The 25485-nt window shown below is 41.5% G+C and overlaps 1 protein-coding gene across 5 annotated transcripts in view; it reads left to right on the top strand.

Moving 5' to 3' along the window:
• The first annotated feature begins 4319 nt into the window (after positions 1–4319).
• Positions 4320–25485, top strand: part of PROM1 (prominin 1) — a 62404-nt gene continuing 41238 nt past the window's right edge. For 3 of the 5 annotated variants that reach the window (XM_083861143.1, XM_083861144.1, XM_083861140.1), the window contains exons 1-2: positions 4320–4380; positions 10940–11353. In XM_083861143.1, coding sequence (XP_083717269.1) covers positions 11134–11353 — 220 coding nt within the window. In that variant the 5' untranslated portion in view covers positions 4320–4380; positions 10940–11133. Of the gene's footprint in view, positions 4381–4758; positions 4802–7408; positions 7538–10939; positions 11354–25485 lie in introns of those variants that run through there. The other 2 variants (XM_083861141.1, XM_083861142.1) reach the window with 2 other exon arrangements.

The raw sequence follows: 25485 nt of genomic DNA, 5'->3' as shown, positions 1-25485 counted from the left end.
TGTAGTTTATCAGGATGCCACGAGTCACAGCTTGCAAGCAGAAATAAAACACAGAAATTATGGAAAAACAGTCTTTGGTTGGGGAGGGGAAACTCATAAAAGAAGATACAAGTTCCGAGTACATGCATCACGTAATCCCTGTCATTTTGTATCTTTGTTTAGCTGTGAAATCTGTTATAGCAACTACTACTGGTTTGTTTCCTCAGATGAAAAACAACAAATATAATTTTTAAGTTCCTTGATGAGTTGACGTGCACATTTATCACAGTTTCAAAAAAGGGGCACAACAGAGTGTAATGGCAAGACATGTAGCTGACAAAGCATCAACTCTCTGAAGGCATCCTAAAGTGATATAAATCTTCCATTCCAATGAAGGCAATCCTTACTGAAATCATATCCTAAACTGCCATGAATCAAAGGTCTACAATGAAATGTCACATTGTTTTCTAAGCTTGAGAATTAATGTAACATTGTCCATTTCATTTTTTTATTTTTCCATGGAAGTAAGAAATTAGCGAATGCATGTCAAGCACACAGCAATTGTACTGTTTCCCACCATTTTTATGGATTCCAATAATTCTTTCATTATTTGCATGTTTTGTGACTAATACAGCAACATATTCCTCATGCTTGCTCTAACTCCAGCCCTGGGTGAGGCTGGCTCCAGCCTCAAAGAGTTCACAGCTTGGAGCTCGGGTTGTGAACTCATACAGCCTGTAATCCTTTAAGCCTTGCATCCCACAGAAGAATTAAGGATGAAGAAGGCTGCAGCTGTGGATGTTGGGGAGGCCAGAAAGGGTGACGATGGGGAGCTGAGCAGAAGGAGGGTATGGGTTGTGCAGGTAGCTGGTGAGTGCTGCTGGGCAGCATTTACTAATGGGGAGGGCTGGCAGAATCCAAAGGGCTAAGCCAAGCCTGAAAGAAGGGGTGGTGTTGAGGGGCAGGAGGAAGGGCAGAGCTAGGCAGGGTGCACAGTGGCACAGGACAGGGAAGGATTCAGGGGTTGTAACCCACAGGAAGCAGAGCAAAGTGGGCAGGCATCAGGATAGAGGGTAAGTGGGCTGTTTTGATTTTGGGATGCTGGTAGAATGCTAGATGAAGTCACTCTGACATGTTCTTGGCAAAGGGTGTACGTAAATTGCTTTTCTCCACAGCCCTGGAGCAGGGAAGGCATGCTGCTGCTCTCCCATGCATGCTCCCATACTTCCATGCACCCTTCTCTCCCTAAAAAAACATCCAGAGGAAGACTAAACACAACGTAAGACATTTTCTACCCTGTCCCTTTTCTTTTTTGGGAAGTGGAAAGTTTGGAGTTATGATTTTAAGTCTCTTCAGGGAATACTATACCTAGCTTGACTCCAACTAATGAAAAAGGCTATTTATCTAATAGACCTTTAATCACAAGCTCTACTTAAAAATCAATTACATGATACAACCATTATAGTTAAGCTCTAAATCTCATGTTTCTTCCTGTTATCTGAGGATTTTCCTCTGAGATAACAGAGATGATTGATATGCAGCCAGATTTTCAAATGCTCACCACAGAGTATGGGTCAGGTTTTTTCATACCGCTGTTACTGTTTTGGATGCTTATACAGCAGGTTTTCGGAAGCCTTATCACCTACTGTGCTGTGGTTTGAAAGACTGTTTCCTCGTTTAGGTGAGCAATTAGGGTTCAGCTGCCTTGGGAACCTGACCACAGCTCTGAGTGCTGACATCATTTAAAAGTTTTGGCCATAAAGAACAGAGCTAGAAGGCATCCTGATTAAATTTAGCCCAATCACCCTCATAAGGCACAAAGGACCACAGACAGAAGATGATGCATTCCCTCAAGGACAAATTTTCTTGATGTCTCTGAGCTTGCTAGGACTCCACCCTATTTTTACACACTGTGCCTTTCTAATGTGACTGTGTTCCACGTGCAGGCAAACCACAGACCAGCTCATCCTTAGCCATGCCCACAGGAGTGTGCAGCAGCTAAGCAAGCCCAGGGACAGCTGTGATTTGGATGGCAGGGGCACGGAGAGTACAGGCTGCAAACTGGTGCAGTTATTTCCTGCTTTACAGTTGTCTGCCTCTACCTGACGTGCAGTTAGCAGAGAAGAAACATCAAGGAAAGGTCACCAGCTGCTCAGAGCAGTTTCAGGTCAGACACATGCTTGAGGTTGCCAGTAATGTAACGGGAGGCAGCTGAAGAGGTCATGCTTCCATTTACCATCTCACAGTGACAAGCTCTGACATCTTAACAAGGTGCTACTCTGACAACACATTTTCAGTAGCAAATACAATACAAATTATCTTAACTCAGTCACTTCCAGACACATTAAGTGAGTTCTTTATTTCAGGCTAGATCCCAATAATACAGAGAAACTCAGATATGACTGGAAAGCTTTCTTATATTGATAGCAACATCCATGAAAATAAACAGGAGATTTGTCATACATGGGTTATACTAATCATAAAATAGGTGTTGAATTAGTCTGCTGAAGAAATGCCTCTATTAGTAGTGTTGGTCTTGATTCAGGTTCAATATTTGTCTGAAATTAAGTATCTTTTTCCTGTTACTCTAATTTCAGGTCCTTGTTTATGCAAAGTACAGTCATTTCTCATCCAGAAGTACTGTGGCAGCCTACTATAAATGGTAGAAAACCTATAACTTGTCTAAATTAGTAACTCAAGAGAAAATCTAAATGTCTTTGGCTCCAGTAAGTCAAGACTTTCTGCAGCTTCATTCCACACTCTTCTCCTCTGCATTCCCACATTCTCTTTGAGTTCCTACAGACTATTCCATCCTTGCAGATATCTATCACTACAGCCATATGCCTTCACTCTGCATTTTAAAATCAGTCAGCGAGTCACTGAGGTCAGCAGGACTTGGACTTTCTGGTTTAACCCTGAATGGAAGCAAGGGAATCAAACTCACCATGTTGTCTCATTAACACTGTTGGGCACTCACAACCCATTATCTGGAAGGAATATTCTCTTGTACTTAGAACAAGTTTCATCCAAAGTTTAAGACAGGAACTGTAATTCCCTTTGTCAGACTATCTGATTAATTTAACCCATTTCTCCATCTGTCAAGGTGTTCTGTTTTCCCCAAAGCTACTCAGTTGTTCCTCTCTGACACCTGGCTTAGGGTGCCTATGACAACTATAACAAGACCTTGGACAGAAGCCTTTCTCTGAGCTCTGTACCACTTCATTTTGGGTTGTGCCTGTACATATCCTCCTGCTGAACAAGCTAAGATTAACTGGTCAGAATAATTCTTCTGTGTGCAGCCAGTGTAGCGACTTGCTCTTTGATGTACCTTGCTGCCAAATGCCCTGAGCTGAAACACAGGTAGATTTCAGCAACACCGAATGCTGCCTGTGGGAAAACTGTTCGATGTTTGGCCAGGCTCAAATTAGCAATGCAAAATGATGTAGCCTTGTTTTGTTTCTGCCTGCAAAAAGGAGACTAACTGCCTTCTCCATCAGTTTTTTTACTGATTTCCAAGGAACCAGCATAGCCTTGCATGTCCAACAAAAATTCTTGCTTTTTCTTGCGATGCATTTGTGATGCTGAATAACAGAGGGTGTAGTAACAGAGGCAAGAATCATGTTCATGTTTCACTGTTGCAATAGAGGAACCACATTAATATAGCAAAGTTGCAAATCAAAGGTGCAAAAAATCTGCACGAGACAGAAGAAAAGCACAACAGCCTTTGAAAGTGTGTGTTACTGTATTGCAACCTGCAAGAAAAACACTCCTCATCCTACTAATAAATCACTGGCCTTCGGGAACAGAGAACACTTAGGAAACACAGGTAACAGCCCTAAAGGAAATGCTAAACCCACCAGGAAATACGGACACCTCTCGAGACGAGTAAAACAAGATTTTTTTCTCCAAAAGTTAATGTGGTAAATCATCCTGATGGGAAAAGCAAACCTGACCTGAAGCCCACCCCCGGAGGCAATGGCCAGGAGGGGATGGCCCGGCCGTGCCCAGGACGGCGGGGAGGGCTGTGCCTCGGCGGGGCCCGGAGCACTTTGCCGGGCGGACACGGGGATGCAACAGGTCCCGCTGGCCGCGCACTCAGGGGGGTGGAGGCTCGGCCTGACCCGCCCGGCTGCGATACCCCGCCCGCGGCACGGAGCCCACCCCGCTCCCCAGCTCCGCTCGCCAGCACATCCCGCCGGGGTTAAACCCCTCACGCTCCTCCTCTTCCTCCCCCCATCCCGGCCTGTCGGGGTGGTCCCGCAGCCCCGGCCCGGGGCAGAGCCCGCCCTCCGTAATCCGTGCGCGGGCGGCTCCACACCGCGGCCCGGCGGCGCTCTGAGGCGGAGCGGAGCGGGCTGTGCCGTGCCCTGCTGCCTCCGGCTCGCTGTCCCCGCTCCACCGGTGAGCGCTGCGGGCGGGGGGAACGTGGGGAGGGTCCCGGGCAGCTCCGGCGGGGCCGTGGGGGGCGGCGGGCGGGGATGAGGCTCCTCCGCCTCCTCCCGCTGCGGGCGGTCCCGGCCGGGAGAGCGCGGCCCCTGCCCTGCGGTCCCCGCTTTGCGGCCCCTGCCCCGCGGCCCCTGCCCTGCGGTCGGGGAGCTCCGCGGGGAGCAGGTGAGGGGGGCGGGGGGCCGTCGAGGGAGGCGGGTGCCCGGGGGAATGGGGCTGGGATCCCGGGGGGCTCGGCAGGGGCTGGGAGAGCGACCTGTTGTGAGCGGCGGGATGGAGCGCCCAGGAGCGCGGGGTGAGGCGGGGCAGAGCGGCGGCCGGTCAGCGCTGCGGGCGGCTGGCAGCGGGATGGCGGGAGAGACCACGGCCATGGAGGGTTCGGCCGCGGGGAGGGAGGGAGGGAGGGAGGGGGCTGCGGCACGGCGGGGGGATGCGGGCGGCCCGCGGGGAGCCGGGGCGGGCCCGCAGAGCGGAGCGGAGCAGAGCGGGACGGGCGGCGGGCACGGGGGGACTGCCCTCCCCGGGGACAGCGTGCGGCGGCGGCTGGGGAGAGGTCGGGGACAGTGTGAGCCACCGGCTGGTGAACGGAGAGGAGCGGCGGGAGCTGGGCGGAGAGAGCCCCGGAGATCTCCGGGGAGAGGGGAAGCCGCTCCACGAGGCGGAGGAGGAGGAGGAAGGGGGCGGCCGCTCAGGGCACCTGCCCGGGGCAGGGTGGGGGGGGGCTCCTCTGAGCCGTCTCGGGGAGGAGGACGGGGACGGGGCTGTGCTGTCCTCGGAACCGGCTCGTCAGGGGCGAGGGGGAGCAGGGAGGGGACCCCAGGCCGGGCTCTGCGGTGGATGCGAGCGGGAGAGGCCCGTGCGCTCTGCGGGCTCCGCTCCGGGCACGGCAGCGCTGCGGCGGCGCCGCCCGCCCGGCGGGGCTCCCTCAGGCGCCTCTGCCCGCCCGCTGGGCACCTGGGCACACCGCGCCCGCCCCCCGCCATGCACAGGCCTTTTCCTCAGCCGAGGGCAGCTCTGCAGTGAGCCGGGGACCTCACCCGGGAGCTGTGGTGGTAAACACGGGCTGTGTCCTCTGCGCACAGTTGCGGAGGAGCCGGTGAGGGAACTCCCGCTCGGCCGGTGCTCCAGCAGGGGCAGGGCTGCGGTACCCGCGCTCCTCTGCAGCGTGCGGATAAGGACGAGGCTGCCTGAGAGAGGAAGAGGTCTCAGCTAGGGGGGCACATGTGCATCGTGTGGCGGTGCCGGGTGTTGGGACGTGCACACAGCACTGAGCAGTTTACACTTGCCACAACCTGCCTGTTCATGGGCTGGACTTACTGTGTTGTACAGTTCTCTATGTGATGCTGCAAAGTAATTTAACAAAGAACACTCTGTGAATACTGGGGTAAATGCACCACTTAGAATCAAGCAAATAAATTATTTTGCTTGGTTAGTGAGAATGTACTTTAAATATTTAGGCAGTCAGCTGAAAATCAGACCTGCATATACTTGGGGAAAGGTATCTCACCTGGAATTTTTACAGATGTGCTTTTGCTTGCAAATGGCTGTGGCTTGTAAAACGGAATTTTTTTTTTTATGTTGATTTTTTAGTTTATTAATTTTGAAATTAATAAGAAGGTGCTCAAAGCAAACTGGATTCTGAATATTCAGTTTTTCCTGACCTGAGCACTTACTCGATTTGTACATAAAACAGGCAAGTCAGATGGGTACCAAGGCTGCCTTGTGTGGGAGATGCTATCTGTTTAGTTTTTCTCAGTGCTGCCAAGCTCTGTTCTTCAGTCCCTAGTGTTTATTAGATTTAGCTGCTTCTTAATCCTCCTGTGGCAACAGGTTGCAATTGTTGGTAGGCCTAGGCAGATTTTGTAACAGAAAACTATTCCTTTTTAACCTGCCAGTATCGAACTTGGCTTGCTGCACTGGGTCTCTTGAATGGGAAGGTGCTGGTGTGGGTTTGGTTTTTTATGCGTACTTAGGAGTTTCAGTCTGCCTGTAGCTGTATTTTGTGGCTGTTTTAATTTCACTTCTGGTGGTTGCTGGGATGGTGAATGGGGATTATGAACTTGGATTTTCGAATGTGTAATTGGAAAAACGTAACAAATGCACTCAGAACCTTTGTGTGGGCTTCCTATGGACAACTGCATCTACCACTGTCCCAGCCCATCCTGGTTTTCTGCCAGCAGGCACCCCTACTGAGCTTTAGCAGTCTAGCCCCTGGTTGATTGAATTTCAGTTCACGGGGTTAATCATGGTTGCATCACTGCACTGCAGTGTTGTATTTGCATGGATTGCAGTGTTAAACAGAAGGAGGCCAGTCCCACTGGAACAAAGAGCTGGACATCATGCTGCCTCTGAGCTCTGGTATTCAGAGTTATCATGGAAGTTGCTGAACTAAAGCATCTAGCTCTGTCTCCTCTTCCCTTGTGAAACTTAAAGCAGAGATTGGTTTTGGAAAATATTCTTAGTAACAGATAGGATAGGATATATCTGAGATCATAATGCTGCTGCATATTTGAGGGGTGATGTTGTCCACAGGTAGTGTTTAAAACCTCAGGAGTTATGCTTAGTGACTTATACGTGTAGAATATTACTGTCAACCACAGAATAAAATGTAAAACAAAAGCTTGATTCTTTCCCAAATGGACATTTGCAAACCACTCATAACAAGGAAATTCTTTAATTTATTTTAACTTGTTAAGTACTTCACAGGGTGTGTAGTAATGAAATTGGTGGCTTATTTGATAATTACTGTGAGCATTTCAAAGTTTCACGCAGCTTCTTTTCATTCACTGTTTACTTGAACTTGGAGAGAGTTGTACTGGCAGTTCCTGTAAGTCATTGACTGCAGTGATGCCACACTGTGTCTGAGGAAATGAGATGCCCACATGCTGCAATGAAGATTAGCATAAACTGCTATTCAGTTCTCTTTATTTGTGTCACTCCTGTGTATGTCATTTTTGAAGTTCTCAGGATTACAGATTTCAGGGATAGATTTCTCCTCTTTAATGCTGTTTGTTTAGCATATTTAACTACTAATAAGCTCTCAGCTAAGTTTCTTTTAGATATGAAGAAAAGGAGAACTGCTGGAAGCTTTTTACATCTGAGTTATTTTTAGGTAGGTTGAATACATACTAGATGCTCAGAGGCATCTTAAGTTAGAGGTTTAGTAGAGTTTCTGATTATTATTATTTATTATTATTAAATGTAACCTTGAAAATATTAGTGTTTTATATAGTATAGTGAAGAACTGGTGTCAGTCTGGAGGCATTGCTCAGTATAGATTGTAGATAGCATGTTTACTGTGATGTATTTGGCAGCAAAGGGAGAGGAAGAGAGTATGGTCATAATTCTGCAGATTTGTTGATTTGCAGGAAACTCACCTGAATTTTATAAAAGCTTGACTGAGAATTGTGTAGAGTTGGAAACTTACGTGTTTCCACTTAGCAGTATATTGTTAGTTTTCACAGTACAGGGAGTGTCCTTGCAATTTCAGTAGTGTCCTTGTCTTAAAACTGCCCATTTTATCTTGGTTAATACATGACTACTTACTTCTAGAAGGTGTAGTGATTGTTTTCCTGTATTGGGAGAACATTTTAACTGTTTTCTTTGCCTGTTTGTGCAATTAGATAGACTTTAAATTGTCTTTAATCTAAAATCTTTTTTAAAAATTGTGTGTGTACTTTATCATCTTCTACCCTCTCTCTAATATAACAGAGCACACTTCAGAGAGCTTTGCCTTAAGACACCACTTAGAGAAGTCATCGTCTTCTCAGTTTCATCTTTCTCAACCACATTTCACTGAAATGGATGCTTTTGCATCTGTTTTCTTAACTGTTGGAATCAAGGCTCAGTTACCATGTGTGAGCTTTTTCTCCTGACTCACTGGAGTGTTGCAACTGTACTTTAGAAATCTCCAGAAAACTAAACCTGACTTAGAAAAATTGTTGAAATCTCTTTTTAAAGAAAAAAAATTGAACTGTTGTCTTTTGAGCCCCTAAAATCAAGAGCCAGACAAGGTTAAGGTGATAAAAAGTGGTTACCATTTAATGAAGGTCCCTCCAGGTGCACAACATGCTGACATACATGCTGAAATTGCATTGAAAATGTACACGTGATGTAGGGCTTTTACACTTGTCTGAGTTTAGCAAATTAGCATAATTGACAAGAATCTCCAAATAGAAGTGCTGTTAATGAAGCAATTCCCTTCTTGGTTTGACCCCCTCTGAAGCCCACTCCCCTCCTTGCTATTATCTCTACCTTATTTATATCTAGAATGTGAGAAAGTGTCTTGATGAGGTGGCTTGACCTTGATTCCCAGAAGCAGGATTAGAACAGGCCTTGAGACATTTGTCTAATAGGAAAAGTACTGGAGTTAGCTAGGAAACTATATAGCTACACAATGATAGTCCGCGGGAATGTATATGAAGAATATATGTAAAAGCAAAGGTAATTTTGACATCAGAATGGTAGTGTATCAAACTTGCATAATTTTCACTGTTCTGCCATAAAGGCAAAATGATTTTTTTTTTCATCTAGTTGTGGTCTTGTAGTATTTTGTCCTGTATGGCTTCTGGAGATTTGAAAATATACTGTAGCCTAAGCAGTTTTCACTTTTTGACCATTTCTATGTTTAGCCTTATAGCAAAATGTATATATGATAAAAATTCACTAAAAAGTATCTTTGAGGCTGAAGAAAACTAGTCTCAGTAAAAAATTAAAGGAGGAAAAAGAATATTTTGGATTTTAATTCTTTTTTTTTCTTTCATTAATCTTTAACAGAACATTCTTTTCCAGATAGGAAAATCCTCATGATATTATATGTTCTAAACTACTGTGTGCTTGTGTTGAGCATGTTTCAGAGTGGTTGCTAACATCACCTTTTTGAATAAGGGTTGGATAATTTTGCTAATCGTAGCATTATTACTGTTCGTTCTTCTTGGATTTCACAAGCCATGAGGTGGAAAGATAGGTTTGAGTGTTCTCTCTTAACTCATTCGAACAGTGGAGAAGCAAAACCCCTCTAAGTCTTTGATGTGATCTGGTATTCCTTTGTTCCGTATTTTTCTTGATCTATCCTTTGAGTGCAGCATGGATTACTAAACAAACTTGCATTGTGTTTTTGACTTCTTGCAAAGTGCTGGTTTTCAGAAAGGTAGCTGGTGTTTTACCAGAGACTGTAAAGTATGGGAGGGATTTAAGTCTCACCTTGCTACAGGTTTTAAGTCTTCTGTCTTCAGCATCTCTTTGACCTGGGAGTACCTTGGAAGTCAAGGTCTTGGTGTAGCATTGGGCTGGCTGAAGCCATGAGGTGTTTGTGTTATTTTGCTGTCATTCTTGTGGTGAATGGTCTGAGTACCAAGGTGGAGATTGGAAGCATTTCTCTTGGGTAGTGCTGCTGAAGAGGGCAGCAGAGGCCCAGCTGTGCCTGGGCACAGCAGTTGGTGCTGAGTGCTCTCCATTTGGAAGTGATGTCTTGTCATGATCCCTGTGCTCTGGGGGATCAACAACGGTGTCCCAAAGAGAAGCCAGGCTGGTGGGTGGGAAAGTCAGCACAGCGCTCACTGGCACATCCATCAAGTATGAGCAGATCCCAGAATCAGAGGAGGGCAGCAGTTTCTCTGTTGCCGTTTATTTGGTTGATTTCAGTCTGTTTCCTCAGAGACTGTTGCATGCTGAAGTGAAGGAGTCTTACCTCACTTCTTGTAGATCAAGAAATGGTCACTCGGTTTGTTGGAAACCCAGGGGTGTTTTTGTTTTCATTTCTTAAGTAGTGGTAGATTAACCTGCCGTGATTTTGTAGATTCAGAATGTTCTTAAACATGTAGTACCATCCAAAGTCATCTTAATGACACTCAGCTTTAGCAGCCTAAAATACCTAGTAAATAAAAATTGTTGACTTCTCCAGTCCTTAAGGAGAGCCTTGATATAGCTTGAATTAATTAGAAAGTAATTGCTGACAACCATTGTCATCTGTCAAGAGGGTGATGTTTTGTTTGTTTAGGGGTCTTTTTTTTTTTTTGTTTTGGTAACTTTTCAGTGATATATAATTTTTCCCTCAATCTTGGAAGACAGTTAAGAGTATCTAGGATTGAAGGTTTTGCTAGAAGGTATAAATTAAATAAATACAGGATATGACTTATGAGTGTCATCAACTACAGACCCATCAGGTGGTAATTAAATGTAATTGTTATGACATGACATATTGTACTTAGTCAAAAGCGGAATTCATACAATGCTCCTTTAGTTTTGTTTCCCTTGGAGCTGTACCAACGTTCTGCTTTGTTTTTGAAAACTCACTGACCTGGAACTGTGCATAATTCTTTTTCCACCTCTTTCAAGTACAATGTATGTCCTATAACATACTATTCACAAACCTCAATTTTGTTTTTCTTCCCTGTCCTATCAGACTCACTTTTGCAACTGTTGATAAGTTCAATTTCCACAGATGATTGCAGGTTGTCTTGCACTTTCCTATTTGCTTACAGACACCTTAATGAGCTGTTTCTTTTTTTGCCAGAGATGATACACTGAGTCATTTTCAAGAGAGGCTGCTGTACCACTCTGAAGTAAAAATACATTGAAGAATTGAAGGTGTGAGAGTGCCCCAACATTCTCCTGGCCAGAAAGCTGCCCCTCAAGTGAATGTACTGAAGATTTCTAGACTTGGTTGGACAAATACCTCTACCTCCAATTTTATGAATACTGCTCGCTATGGCTGTGGAACTCTGTCTCCTGCTACTGCTGTTTTGTGGAAGTACTATTTCAGAGGTACAGCCTATATACAAACCACCTCCTGGAACTCTGGATTTTGGATTTGTACCATCCAAGACGTATGATACAGGTGCCTACCATGAACCTGGGGCAATAGGAATTCTGTTTAAAATAGTACATGCATTCCTGTACTTAGTGCAGCCAAATACTTTTCCTCAAGGTAAGCAGATAAACTACTTTTGTTTTAAATACAGATTTGTTATTGATATATTTACCTACTGTACATACCAAGGCCATAATCAGGAAGTAAAATATATGAAGGGCTTTGTAAATAGCGCATGTTACAGCTTGGAAATCTGTACAGTTCTGTATAAAAGAATATTTTTCTGCTAAGCATAATGGGGAGGAGACTGTTAATGAAAATGAAATGTTGGTGACATTTCACAGAACTTTGCTTACATATCTCACTGATGGAATTGAGGCATGTTTTCTCAACTGAAACAGCATGAGATAGAAGTAGAGGATAAGCTGCTTTGTATTTAACATTAAATCCATAAGAGATAGCTTAGTTTTGCATATTGTAGTAAACAGTCAGGTGGTTATAATATTACAAGATTTAGCCCAGGAAATTTGAAATAAATTTCATTTGTTTCCATATATGTGCCTCCATGGTAAAGTTTTATGTAAGAGCAATTCCATTACACAGCCATGTGTAGCTTCATAGTCCTTTGAAAGCTGTCAAGTTAAAGCTTGAAACTGCACTTGTTTTAATGAGACCTTTTTTTCCCCATTCATTTCCTACTAAGTTGTCCCTTCTAAAGGAAGACTTAAGATGTTGGAGGAGTGTGTGCAACCTTATTGAGGTTGTCTTGATTAAAAGGTGCTTTTGGAAATTGTGGTTTTAAGGATGTGGTGATTTTATCAACTTAACTTTTCAACAGGCTTTTTGTTTCATTGAGCTCTAATAAGTGCAAATATGTTTGTTTATATTATATATAATATATGTTATTTATAAAATTATATCAAGGTGAACCTTTAATTAAATAGAAGAATGAATTTGGTTTGTAACTGATTCCTTTTGGTGGTTTAGCTGCAACTGTGTATAAAAGGTGTTTATATTATTTTGTAATACATCTTTCAATTTATATATTTAAACTTTTAGTAATATAAAGCCTTAAGTTCTTTATTCTAGTTGGTCACATATGTATCTGATATCTGTGAACTGCTGTTTTGTTGAGTTTTTGACATTTCTTCATGCATCTCTGACATGTCTGTAGAAGAATGAGCTCAGCTGAACTTGAATGAATGAATTCTGTTTAGGCAATGAGTGGTTAACCAATAGAGTAATACCCTGGCCTGTTTTCCTGCAGGATGTGTCTTTTGAGCAGATCTTATACAAGGTGTAATGAGGTCATGAAGGTGACAGTAATCAAACCTTTGGGATGCACTGTTTTCAGATACCTCTGCTTGTTTTGCCTCTTTCCTTCTGCTAAATATGCAGGTGAACTATTTGTGTCTCTGTGAGACCTGATGGTGAGGATTGCCATTTGCATTCAGATCCTAGAAACAGGCCTCCACTCTGCCTAAAGCCCTGCTTGAATATTTTGTTCTTTTATGATTGAGGAAACCTGATTTCACTGAGATGTTTATTGTGTTTTTATATTACCAAGAATTTGGTCTGTAGTCTTGTATGTCAGAATTAATATCCTGTGTCCTAAGCATGTGAATAATTAGTGAGACTTTATGGTCAAGGTTATTGTCCGGTGGGACTGCTTGAAATAAGTTCTTCATCAAGTTGGTATGATGCTGGAATTCCAGCATTATAGAAGTAAAGAATCTGTTCTTAGCTTGTAAGCTTTGAACGTCTCATACTTCTTCTTACTTCCTTGAAGATACTTTTTGCCAAATCAGTTATTTTCAGAACTTTGTCTTTGTTATTTGCATTAAGTGAAGTCATGTTCCCATGACCCCACACACTCCACTGCAAAACACAGATTTGATGGATCATGTTGGTTTGAGTCATACCATTTAATTGGCTAATCCCCATAATCTCTTTTGCCATATGCTGTTCTATTTTCACATTCAGTGTATTAATGGTGCAGTTACATATTTAAAATGGTTGTTTTGTTTTGTTTTTTAAATTCTGGCTTGAAATAGAGTTAATTCTGATTCAGAGATGAAAATAAACATGATGACAAATGGGCACAGAAATCAAGCCTTTTAATGTTTCTATTTCAGACTTCATTATTCTGATGGGACTGGTGCTTCAGAACAGTTAGCTCCAGGTTGATGCCCCAGTGTATTGCGTATAACCAGAACATAGAGGAGTATCATTTGTGTGTAAGCCTTGGTAGCAATAGTCTTAGTAGTCTTACATTTTTTCCTAATACTTGGAGGTAGTCAATGTTCAGTTTTCCAATCTAGTAGTACTCTTACTTGGGAGGAAAAGAAGTGATAGGATTGTCTGATTGCGTGTAAATACTCCCGCCTTTGCAAGCCATCTTCTAATAGTGCTTTGATGGGGCTGAATATGTTGCAGGATAACATTCAAACTCCTTCAGTCCAAAGTATGCCTTTATACTTTATGCTTTATACTCTGTAAATATATACAATATATTAATACATATACTATATGCCTCTATGCTCTATACTGCTATGATAAAACAAGATATGAAGTATATTAGAGTCTTTGGGAAATGTTATTCTTAATTGCATGCTGCTAAGACTCAACAATTGAAAGGGATCACTTAAAGAAAAGAATCAGTCACTTTCACTTAAAGAAAAAGAGAAATATTTTGTGAGATGGTTTTCTTTTAGTTACATTTAGATAAGTAATTATTTATTGCCTTCTAAATTTGTTCATGCTGTCAAATAACCCAAGTTTAGATTTAGTTAGTAAGTTATTAATTAGATTAAATATAGTTCTCATGTAAAGTACAGTAACAGAACCAGGGCAAGGAACTGTGACACCTTTAAGATTTTTTTAATTGCTAAAATTTAAGGACCAGCATTGTGCTCTTCGGATATGGTAAGAAACTAGTTCAAAAGAAGTGAATTAGGATATCTGATTGCAGTGCTTCAGTGAGTCAAAATAGATTCTGCTTTCAACTCCACCAGTATATTTCAACTCCACCAAATATTTTTGTCCTCATTACCAGATGATGTAAATAGGAATGAGTTTACTTAAGTGCATACTGTTATTCAGGGAAACAGCCTCTGCTTTGAGTTAATGATACACTGGAGTGGAAAAGACTGTTTTGTCACTGATTTGCTACTTGAGTCTCATTAGGTCACTTTAATCTCAGTATGCCTTTGTTCCTCCATTAATGATTGTGCTGCTGTTCCTTTTGTTTAGGAGAACTGTTTAGGATAGAGGCATCATTTTCCTTCTTGTTAATAACACCACTTGAAGACGTGATAATAGGAAAATTGCCAGTTGCTTCTATCACTTAGCTAAGAAGGAGGACTGCTAACAAAAACTAATAATCAGTTTTTCTTATATAAAAATTTTCATAAACTGTAGCATTGATTTAATGATAAAGTTTTCCCTTCATGGTTGTGAGATGGTGCATGTCATCTGTTGTGTTAGAAACCTTCAGATTTGAACTTGGTATGGACAGGGCATGGTCAATGTGGTGCTGTGGCTGCTTTGAATTATCATAGTTTTGTCTTTGTTCCCATGGAAACAGTTGTTAGTTGCAATAAGAGAATGTTAATCTGAGATTCCAGTTGCCAGCAGGATGTGCCCAACAAATCTTTGGCTTGACAACTTATGTCTTGTAATAAAAATATGAAGCCTTCACAAAGGAAAGAGGCTGGGAATAAGGCTTCTGCTCCTATTTTTGGGTGAAATAAGACAAAAACTTACAAGTTTGTTTACCTTACCCTACTGTAGCTTAACATACTGCAGAACAATTTTACCAGTTAAGTTACAACTGATTTTCTCTAGCTTTTGACTTTTACTCTAGGTAAGCATTTCTGCTGAAGTGGGAGTACAACTTGAACATTAAGGCAACTGTTGAATGCAGGTACTTTCTGGTCAAAAGATAGTATGAAGAGTTAATGGTACTCTTTGCTGTGGGGAAGAAAAACAAGATGATTTTTAGACCTGCACTACACCCCTCAGTTCCCTCTGACTGCAGAATCTTGCCTGGTGAACAGTTTAATTAGACTGAGGATCAGAACTTGAATATTGTAATGTCAGGTCCTGTGTCTGGCCCCATTTGGTCTTTTTCTCCTTATCTAGTCAGCCTTTAGAGCAGCTGCAGATTGTGAAGTTCAGCAGGTTAATCTTGTGTTATCTCAGTAATAGATCACGTGGGTGTATTCAGCAATTAAATTATTTCCAGATATTTTAAAGAAGAAACTTGTCACTTGGTGTGAAAATAAACTATATCTGCAGCTAGTATAGCTGTAATAGAAAATGCATATGCAAAACCCTGGTTTTTGGGTAGGTTTGATGAGCTCCTAGGATACTGACTTCTGTGTTGAGGTTCTAAAGCAAGTAATCAAAACACTTTGTCACCTCCTCACTTAAACTTAGGCAGAATTACTTTGTATGTGTGTATGTATGTGTGAAATCAGCTTCTCTGCCTTTTGTAACTATTTCTTCAGTGCTCACTTTTACTTTAATTTTGCTTCCTATTAGTAATAAGTCTTCCACAGCTCCCCTACAAGAACAAATGTGTATGTCTGGATGTTGGAGCTAAGCTCAGTTTTGTGTAGTTGGTAGTGCCCTTTTATTTTTAAACTGAAGATTTTCCCAGGAATGTTGGGCATGTCTGCACAAGGAAGGACTATGCTCTGATTCTGCAGGTGCTACAGTCCAAAACCATAAAATTTTGCACAGATACCTGTAGCAATTATAACATTTCATAAAAACATAATTTAGGATATCCTTTTTTCCAGTTGCATGAAGTTTGTTTTAGTTTAGATGTGATATACCACTTTTTTGAGCTAGTGTTTGATAGCTACCCCCCTGTGCAGGTGGGTTAGCTTTCTCAAAGCTTACATCCTGGAGCTGGGTTGGGAGCACAGGTGGAACTGGTGCAGGAACTGGGAAGAGGGGAAGAGCAATCTGCCCATTAGTAAGTTAGCTGTTAGTTGGCTTGTTAGATTGGCTCAGTTCTGTCATCAATTGGCAGTCGGTGCCTTCACTCCATCCCTCTGGTGTTTTCCCCCAGCTGTGAGTAGAGCTGTGGTGTGAATTCAGAATAGTGGCTTAAGTGTGTACATCACAAATGCAGGTACACTGCGAAATGCAGTGACAGATGTTGGAGACAGTGATGGTGGGAAACTGGGATAACAATGCTTCTTTATTTGGAAATACAGTGTATACATTGAAAGAAATTTCTTGTACATCATGTTGGCAATACTGGGGAAGATGGAACAGCAGGAAGATATGAGATAATTTAGCCTCTTCTTTTCTCTGCCCACTCATATACATTTAAGGAAATAGTGTTAAAAAAAATCACTGCTCATTTTGTGTTGGAAAGTTAAGAGCTTCTCTGCTTGGTGACATGCCCATGTAAATGAGGAGCAGTCTCAGAACATTTCTGAAGCAGATTTAAGGCTGGCTTTTTAGTTCTCTTAGGCATCGGAAAAGTAATTCTTTTCCCCCTGATTTATTCAAAATGGCAGACTAACAGATTGCTTGTGAAAAGGATTTTCTGTGGGGAGGGAGGAGACAGGGGTTTTAGGGAGAGAAGGTTTGTATAGATATCTACTGGAGGTGACCACAGAAAGCTACAATTGCAAACATTAAGGGTTCTCTGATGCCTTCCTGCCTGCTTCTTACGGATTCTGTAAACAAGGAATCTCTTTTGCAGACAGACATTTTATGGAAAATAATGGAAGTAATTTTTAATCAGTATAGCATAGCTGATAATCTGAAATTCTTGCTTTTTATGCCCAACTGGAATCCTTTCTCTACAGTATCCTCAGTGCTTGCCCTGATCTTGCAGGTATAATTCTGCCTGCAAGCTGTGCCTAGGAGAAAAAACATGCTTTGACAGCAGTTGGAAAACATCAGTTCAACTTTACAATTTCAACACTTAGGACAGAAGGGAGAAACTAAAGAAAACAAAACCTCAGGTAGAGCTTGAGGGCATTGGGAGGGGCACTTGAAAGTGACATTAGCACAGATGGCTGTGGTAATTCCTGCAGGGTACCTCAAACAGCCATGCCTCTTGGAGTTAAATAATAATCATAAGTTGAAGAGCCTTACAGTTGTGTGGTATTCAGACAGTTCATATTTCCCCAGTCTGAACTCCTTTCTCCCCATTCCAAATTAGACAGCTACATACTTTCTGCCTGTGGGAACGTCTCTGGCCAGTGGGTTGGGCATGTTCTGTGTGGGGTGCTGAGGAACTCAGGAAACCTGCTGATAGTTATAGCATGGCAGTCCTTAAAACTGTCCTGACCTTGTTCTGTTTGTCTGTGGCTGTTAGTGGGAGACACAAGGTATAGCCAGAGAGCTGATCAGCAGCATTCCCTGCTTCAGTGCACAGGGATGCAACTAAATTAACTAAATCCAAGAGTGCTGGTACCATGTTCTAAAATAAAAAAAAAATGTTCTAAAAATTTAGATATTTAGATAATTAGCACTATTATAGTTTTAGTACCACAAGCATGACAGCTTGTTTGAGACTTGGAGAGCATACCTGCAGCATCTCCTATAGTGAGAAGTGGGACAGAACAGGTTTTGGATCAGCCACATTGTCTGGCACCATGGAGGAACCTCTTCAAAATTACTGCAACTGCAGACATCTTTTAGGTTTTAGGCAACTCTGCTGTGGCACCATGGTTTTCCCAGCTTAGCCGTGGCTACTACTGTGCTGTCCATCCTGCCCCTGCAGTTAATTTTTACAGGCTTATCTATCCACATAGTGCTGAACCTCATTCTGATTTCTAACTTGTAGCTCTGGAGCCGACAGGGAGAGAGAGGAGGGGAAATATCACTGAATTTACTGAATTATGTTTGCACAAGCTTCTAAGGGACTTCTCAGTTCGTTCATCATCTTGGCTGTTCTGAAGCATTTTGAGTTAATCATATGAAATACTGTACAGAGACTCCCTGTAATAGGAAAAGCAGTCATTTGAGCCTCTCTTTTCTTTGTTACAGACCATCATAATAAGATAGCACAGCCTAGCCCTATTATATTTGTCTGGTAATTTGCTTAGGTGGTTGTTCACAGAACAATAAACTCCTAAGTCTTGTTAAGTGGTGGCTTTTTTTCTGAATGATGTCAGCTGAAGTAAGGACAGCTTGATAGATCTTTGCAACAAATCTTTCCACAGTCGTGCTAGTCAATGTTTCATTACATTGAAAATGACAAGCAGTATTTTTTCCTCTCCCCTTTTCTCACTATTGTTTTTGCTTCTCAAGGTGGTCTGTGTAACTTTCAGATCTTAACCAAAGTGTAGTGCCTTTTCCAAGTGCATATGCAATATTCAAAAGTTGCTGGAGCAAAATAAATGTGAAAATATTAATTATAATGGGTTTTGTAATCTTTTTAACAGTATTACAGTTTTCCATATATGTATTAAAGCTTTTGAGTATACATCTTCTTTTTTCCAAAAGTGAGTTATCTTCATGTTAGAAGAGAAATCAGGTGCCACAAATGTCAGCCAGTGTAGTTTAAGCTGACTAATTTATCAGTATATACATTTTAGTGTAAGCCTGCCAGTTATAAGTCTCATAGACCTAGTTGGACACCTTTTTCAATAAGCACAGAAATTTCTTACCTAAAACCAGTTGTGTGATTAAATTATGACTCGTATTGCATGATAACATAATCAAGATCTTTCTTTTGACAGAAAATATACAAAATTATTTTATTTTGGTGAACTTTAAAATATGATTACAGTTGTGAATGTGAATATTGCTATTTCTATTAAGTATTGCTTTGGCTGTTTAACTCATCTGAAAGTTGTCTGTATGTGTACCAAATAAATCCAAGCATCAGACCTAATTAGTTCTCTTCAGAGTAGCACTCTTTACTTTTGCTTTGATCTTGGAGTGAGGGAGTGGTCTCTATAGTGAGACCATATGTGTGGAAAGTTGTGGCTGTTGCAAAAATGGGGAAGCAGAGAAAGGGAGTTCTGAGGAGTCTCAGAGAATCTGTCAGAATGCCAGTCACTGAGGTAATCTGGTCAGCAGGGCTCCAGCATGTCATTCTCAATTAATTATCTGTGTTCATATTTCCAATAATCCAAGTTATGCAAGGGAGAATTTTGTGTGCTTTCCTCAGTTTACAACAACTCCTGAGGAGGTAAAGGAAGAGAAAAAATGTTGTTCATACAGTCAAAATATTTACTACTTTGATCAACGTTACAAGTCCAGTATGTCTGCACAACCCAACCTGTCAAGAAGTTGCTCAGCCTGTGCAGTGTGCTAAACCAGACAAACATACAGTGCACCAAGCTAAGTCTTTGCCTGTAATCTGTTGTAAATCCTTACCAGATGGTGGCCTAGGGAGAACTTGAGGCAGCTACTGCAAACAAAGCAAGTGGCAAAAAATAGCTGGCAAAGCACAGTGTGCTACAGAAGTTTTGTTGCCTTCAGAAAAAGAGAGAATGTAGTTTCTGTGTGGAATACTTCTTCAAAGCTTTCAACTTCATTTTGTGTCTGCATGATGCATGCAAATTCATTGCAGCCTCCTAAGGAAGGATTTTTCTAAAGGCTTCTCTCTCTTTTTTCTTCTTCCAAAACTTCAGCAAGAACAGAACTTTCTTTGTAGCAAGGAACAACTAGAAAGTCCCTGCAAAGGTTATTTTCAAAGGAGAAATCTTTCATTCTATGCATCCTGTAACGGTTGATATTGTGGCTATTTCTTTTTTCTTCAAACCTTTTCCTTGGCCAGGCTCTTTAATGTTGTCTGTGCATGTCAGTGGAAAGCAGAATGTGCCTAAAGAGAAAATGTGACTGCACTAAAGAGTGACCTCAGGTTTTACAGGGGCAGCTGAGGATTTCCTGTGGAAGACTTAAATTACGTGTTTGGTCTTCCTCACTAATAACTTCCATTTTGGGGAAATGGGGAACTTTTTTTTGTGTGTAAACAAAGTTCATCGACTGTTACTTTTATCTGATCCACTGCTGTATAATTTATTTCTTCAGTAGACCAATGTTATTTACTGTTAGGAAGGGTGTAAAGGGAGTCTCCTTAATTTCACATTCCAGTTACCTTGGAAGCTGTTGCTGCTGTGCAAGTCCTTGTCTTCAGCAGCTCCACCATGCTTAATCCCACCTGTGCTCTGGCTAAAGCTCTCCGTGTTAGGCCACTCCTATGGTTTAACCCTTCTCAAAGGTGTTCATCTCCTCATTACTACTTCATACTGCATCTTTGCTCCCTGCTGTCTCTCACGTTGCCCCTCACTGCATGCACTGTGAGCTAAGATGCACTTCTAGGTGGTCTGGTAGCTTGTCCTTCATTTGTGAATAATGCAGCATATGATTTACAAATCTGCTGAGACCTTAAAAATATATTTATTGTGTTTTTGCTTGTGTCATATTGTGTGTTGTTGAATTTTGTGACAGCCAGAGTGCTATAGGATAACAACATGTAATTAAAGAATGCAGAGTCAAAGAATGGGAATGGACAGTGATCATGTTGATGAGAGGAAACTGCATGCTGAAGGCAGAAGAGAGTGGCAAGACTGATTGCCATAGCAGATGAGAGGTTAAATACTTAAGCAATTGAGTATGTATTTGTTGGATTTCGACCTCCATTCAAACAAGTTGTTCTGGGCATCATGTAATAACAGGTTCTAGGGCTTTATTTTGCATGTTAGTGGTGAGGTACAGCAGCAAAATTCCTTCCTTACTTGCCTATTTCTCTTGTCCAAAAGGTATGGTGATTTTTTGCGCATTATTTCTTTAATGCACGTGAATAGGTGGTTGAACAGAGAATTTCCTTTCATCACCTCTGTAATAAAAATGGATGATCTTGTGTGTGGGCTACTGAAGCAAGGGACGATCATCCATGTGTGGTTCAGGAGTTGTGCTCAAAGGGAAGAGGGTCAGAATGGCCTCTTGTGGGGAACAAGTGGGTGGAAGCTGAATCAGCCTGATCTTCCCAGTTACTCAGTGGAAAGAGAACAAGTTAATTGTGTACAGGGAAACTTTGCCTAAAAAGGGGGGCTGAGGGGGAGAATTTATCTAAGGAGACAGGGGTTTTTTTCCTAGTTAAGGACAAGGGCTGTGTCCCAGGCCTGTCTGAGGAAATTATTGTGAAGAGGGGAGTGAAGCTTTTCAATCTGAAGTTGGAAAGGAATAGTCTAGACTATATGAGTTGAATGCCTGGATTAGATTCCTTACCTGTGCACCAAAGTGATCTCTTACTGTGTGGGAATTGGGAAGATCTCCTTGTCTATGAGACTTCCCACTTGTCCTGCAGAGTGAGTTTTCTTCCTGCTCTGCACAGACAGGGCAGAGCACATGGGGTGAGCAGTGTGAGTGTATCAGGGCCCTCCCTCTCTGCAGTCACCAGCTGTGCCTGATGGATTCTTCACAGCCATCAGCATTCCTGAGCTCTGCAGTGAAACCAGAGGGAATTGATGCTGTGGGATTAGGGACACAAGAGTGAGCAAAGCCCTAACAGAGGCAGGGACAATAAAGAGGACCAAAGGTAACCTTGGGTTACCTTAAGAAGACCTCTTCAGTGGGAGCTGAATCTGACCGTGGTAGAGACTATTGGCTTGAGGCTTTGGGGAAACAAACAAAGCCCAACTCGAGTCAAAGCAAGTTTTTTAAATTTCAATAAACTAAACTCGCTGTAAAACTTGCTTTAAGACACCTGGAAGGGTTTTGTCTCTGATAAGTCTGAAAGGCTTTCTTGGTTATCTTGGCTTTGAAGGAGATATTCATTAGTGTGACTCATAATTAGGAAAAAAAAATCCCGAGTTTGAAGTAATTTTAATTCATTAATGTCAGACTAATTGACCTACATTCAGAGAGGTTCTGAACTGTTCAATTTGTATGTAGTCCATTGACTCTATATGTATTATAGATGAACAGGAATGGACTGAAATATTGTTTTATACATGAGAATGATATAGCTATATCATAGTTACTAATTGTTAAAATAGTTACTAATTGGTCATTTTTATTATCTATGTAATTCTCCCCGGAATTTGTAAAACATCTTTTAATTTGAAAAACATCTTCTTTTAGTGCAATATGAATGCTTCAGTCATGGTTCTTATTGGCTTGTTTGAAGACCTTTCAGAATAGGAGCCTAATATAATATGCATAATTCCCTAATATATTATATTTATGCATAAAAATGCTATTAATTTCTGGCATAATTTGATTAATGCTGGAGTTACACTACAGCTGAACTGGCTCAATGGAATTTTTTGAGTGAAGTAGAAGCATAGCATTCCCAAAGGCTTTACTCCAGCTATTTTCCTGTCACCTAGATTTGAAAAGCTTCCTTGGCAGAAGAATTAGTAATTAATTTATACTGGTACTTAATAGCCAGACAGCTTATTTTTAAATCTCTATTATTTTTGCTATCCCTTTCTTTAGAGCAGTTCTAAGAAGCACACTTAGTGATAACCTCATTTTCCTGCCAGAGTAATGAGATATTGAGTCTATGTACACAGTACTCTTGCAATGCAGGAGTTAGTGATTAACTGTTTAGGAGTTAGTGATTAACAGTTTTCTTAACTGGAGGTCCTCAGAGGTACTTAATATTTCTTCGCAAATTGCATTGGTAAATTAGGAGTTCATCTGGCTAGTTGGATTTACTAGGGCAGATGGCATTTCACATGTGTGATGAGAGTAGAAGGGATTCAGCAAAGCAATAATGTAATTAGCTGTGTAAACGAGCCTCACAAGGTAAATCTCTTTAACCCCAATGATAAAATGTGTTTTGTGCTAAAGCCCTGGATTACTGGTCCTGTGAAACAATGTGTACAGCCGGTCAAACCAAGATTTCAGAAGTAATCTGGCTAATTTGAAAATTAAGTACACCACTTTTTATCACACCTTCCTAACACTTTAATGTTTGAAACAGAAATTGGCCTCAGGATGTTACTTTGCAATAATACAAGAGAGAGTTGTGTGGAATTACCTGAATTCAGTTGTAAATAAAAGCTTATTTGAATGCTAGAAATGAGATGTTCTAGCTAGGGAGGAAAGATGCTTCATAAAAGCTGACCAAAATCCCAGGCTGAATAAAATGTGAGTGGAGCTGTCTTTTCATTGTGCTACAGTGAGCAATGTAGCCATATGTAGCTCCTGTTTATACAGTACCTGGCACAGGATGTTCCTCTGTTTAACCCTTAAGCACTGCAGTAGTAACTGTGATTATCATCAATGTGCAATAAAACCTGTAGAATCACAATGGTTTGGGTTGCAAGGGGCCTTTAAAGATCATCTGAGCAGGGAGGATTTTGGTGCTGCAAATTCACCAAGGCCTGTTTGTGTGTGCAGATAGGTGAGTAACTGCAGGTCATCTCACATTCAGTTCTAGCCAAAAATATTTTTTGTGGAATATATATACACAACTTCCATATTTCATTTGAAATTAATCAACTGGAGATATGTCTAACTGTGTTGGTATTGAAAGCTATCGAAATAATAAATTAATGGTAAAGACTGGTCAATCACTATGTGCTGCCTGGTTAGAAAAACACCCTGGAACATCATGTTACTACTGAAAAAATCATTGCAAAGTAATCAAAGTAGTGAATCTTTATTCAGCAGGGCAGTCTCACATTCTGTGAAATTAAGGGGAGAAAATGGGCTGCCCTTGTGTTGTGCATGAAACCTGTATTGTTCTTACTATTAAATTTACTCAATCCACGTGGGAACTTTCTCTACCAATTTTCAGGCTTTCTTGTTTATTATTAAACCTAAAGATGTTTTACCTTCTGATGAACAAGCTTTAGAATCTCTAAATTTCAAAAAAAGGTACAAAGTGGTATTTGTACAAGTTTGTCATGGTGTATTCAGGTTGACTTCTGTCTTATTTTTTACTCACAGGCTATAAAATACAGAAACAGTATAAATAAAACTGTGAGTCAGGAACACTAAGCAATTTAGGCTTATCACAAGAAATCAGAGCAACTTTTGGGATGTTTTAGTTTGATTTTTTTTAAGCATTGCCTCTTCTATTTGGAGATACTCAAAACCTGACCAGACGTGGCCCTGGGTAACCTGTGGAGGGTCACTCCGGGCTGAGCTGGGGGGTTGGACTGGATGATCTTGAAGGGTCCTTCTGATCTCAACTGTTCTGTTTCTTTTGAGTAGTTACTTTCATATGCATAATGTGTGCCTACAGAGGTCCATAAATCTGTGTAGTTGTGTGTTTATACTTTGCTTTCTTACATGCTTCCTGCAGTGTTTTCACTACTGCACTAAATGATTTATAATAGAAGGGCATTATGATTGCAGGATAATTTTGGAATAATTCACTTTGGAAGGGACCTTCAGACATCATCAAGTCCAACTGTTTTCCAAAGCAACATGAACCTCGAAGTTAGGAGCAGCCTGGAAATGAGAGCAGGTTTCTGGAGGCTCTTCTGGTTGCCTTCAGAGCAGCATCAAGGAGAGTGATGCTGCAGAATCTTGGACAGTTGCCTCCTGCATCTGATCACCTGCACGCAGTCTGTGCTGCTTCATGCATTGAGGACCACAAAAGCTTTTCCTTTCTATCCCTTCCTGTCACATTCTGATTGAAGCTGGTCAGTTTCTCATCAGTGGCTGTCTCACAATGCTAAATAGTCGAATCAATGTGTAAACAAGAGCTTTATTTTATCTCTTCTCCTGCATGCTGAAAGCCATCTATCTAGCTGTTTAAAAAAAAAAAAAGCATTTATTATTTCATGCAGCCATATTTCTAAAATTTAATTACATGGCATAGAAAGCAGCAGGAAGAAGGAACTGTTACCTCTGTTGAAGAAGAAAAAATTGTCTAACAACCAGCGTGAATTAGATCTTTGGGATTTGTGCAGCTTTGCCTCACTTAGATTTGTATCTCCTTCTTAGTGAAATTTTCAGAGAAACGCAGGTGCTGCCAGGGATGCTCACAATGCAGGGAGGACTCTGCTGGTCCCAGTGTGTGAGACGTTTCAGAGTTGCAGCAGTGGATCAGTTGTGTGTTGCCCATAGGGTGGTGTGTGCCCTTTCTTTCAGCAGTCTCATGACTCCCAAGATGCAGAGTGTGGAAGGAATTGCAGGGATTGTAACACTTTTGTGCTTCCCAGGCGCTTATTCCGTGTATGTTTTGGTTTTATTTCTCTTATTGTTGCGTTCAGCCTTATCTTGTACTTTAAGTATGGTCTTTCCAGTATGAGGTTGCCTCAGAATAAAGTCCTTGCTTATCAGCACTCTCTGAGTGTTTT

This window comes from Zosterops lateralis (genome assembly GCF_965231275.1).
Source record: "Zosterops lateralis genome assembly, chromosome: 5".
NCBI classification, from domain to species: Eukaryota; Metazoa; Chordata; class Aves; order Passeriformes; family Zosteropidae; genus Zosterops; species Zosterops lateralis.
Note: the sequence above shows the minus strand (reverse complement) of the source record. Positions and strands in the feature narration are given on the sequence as shown.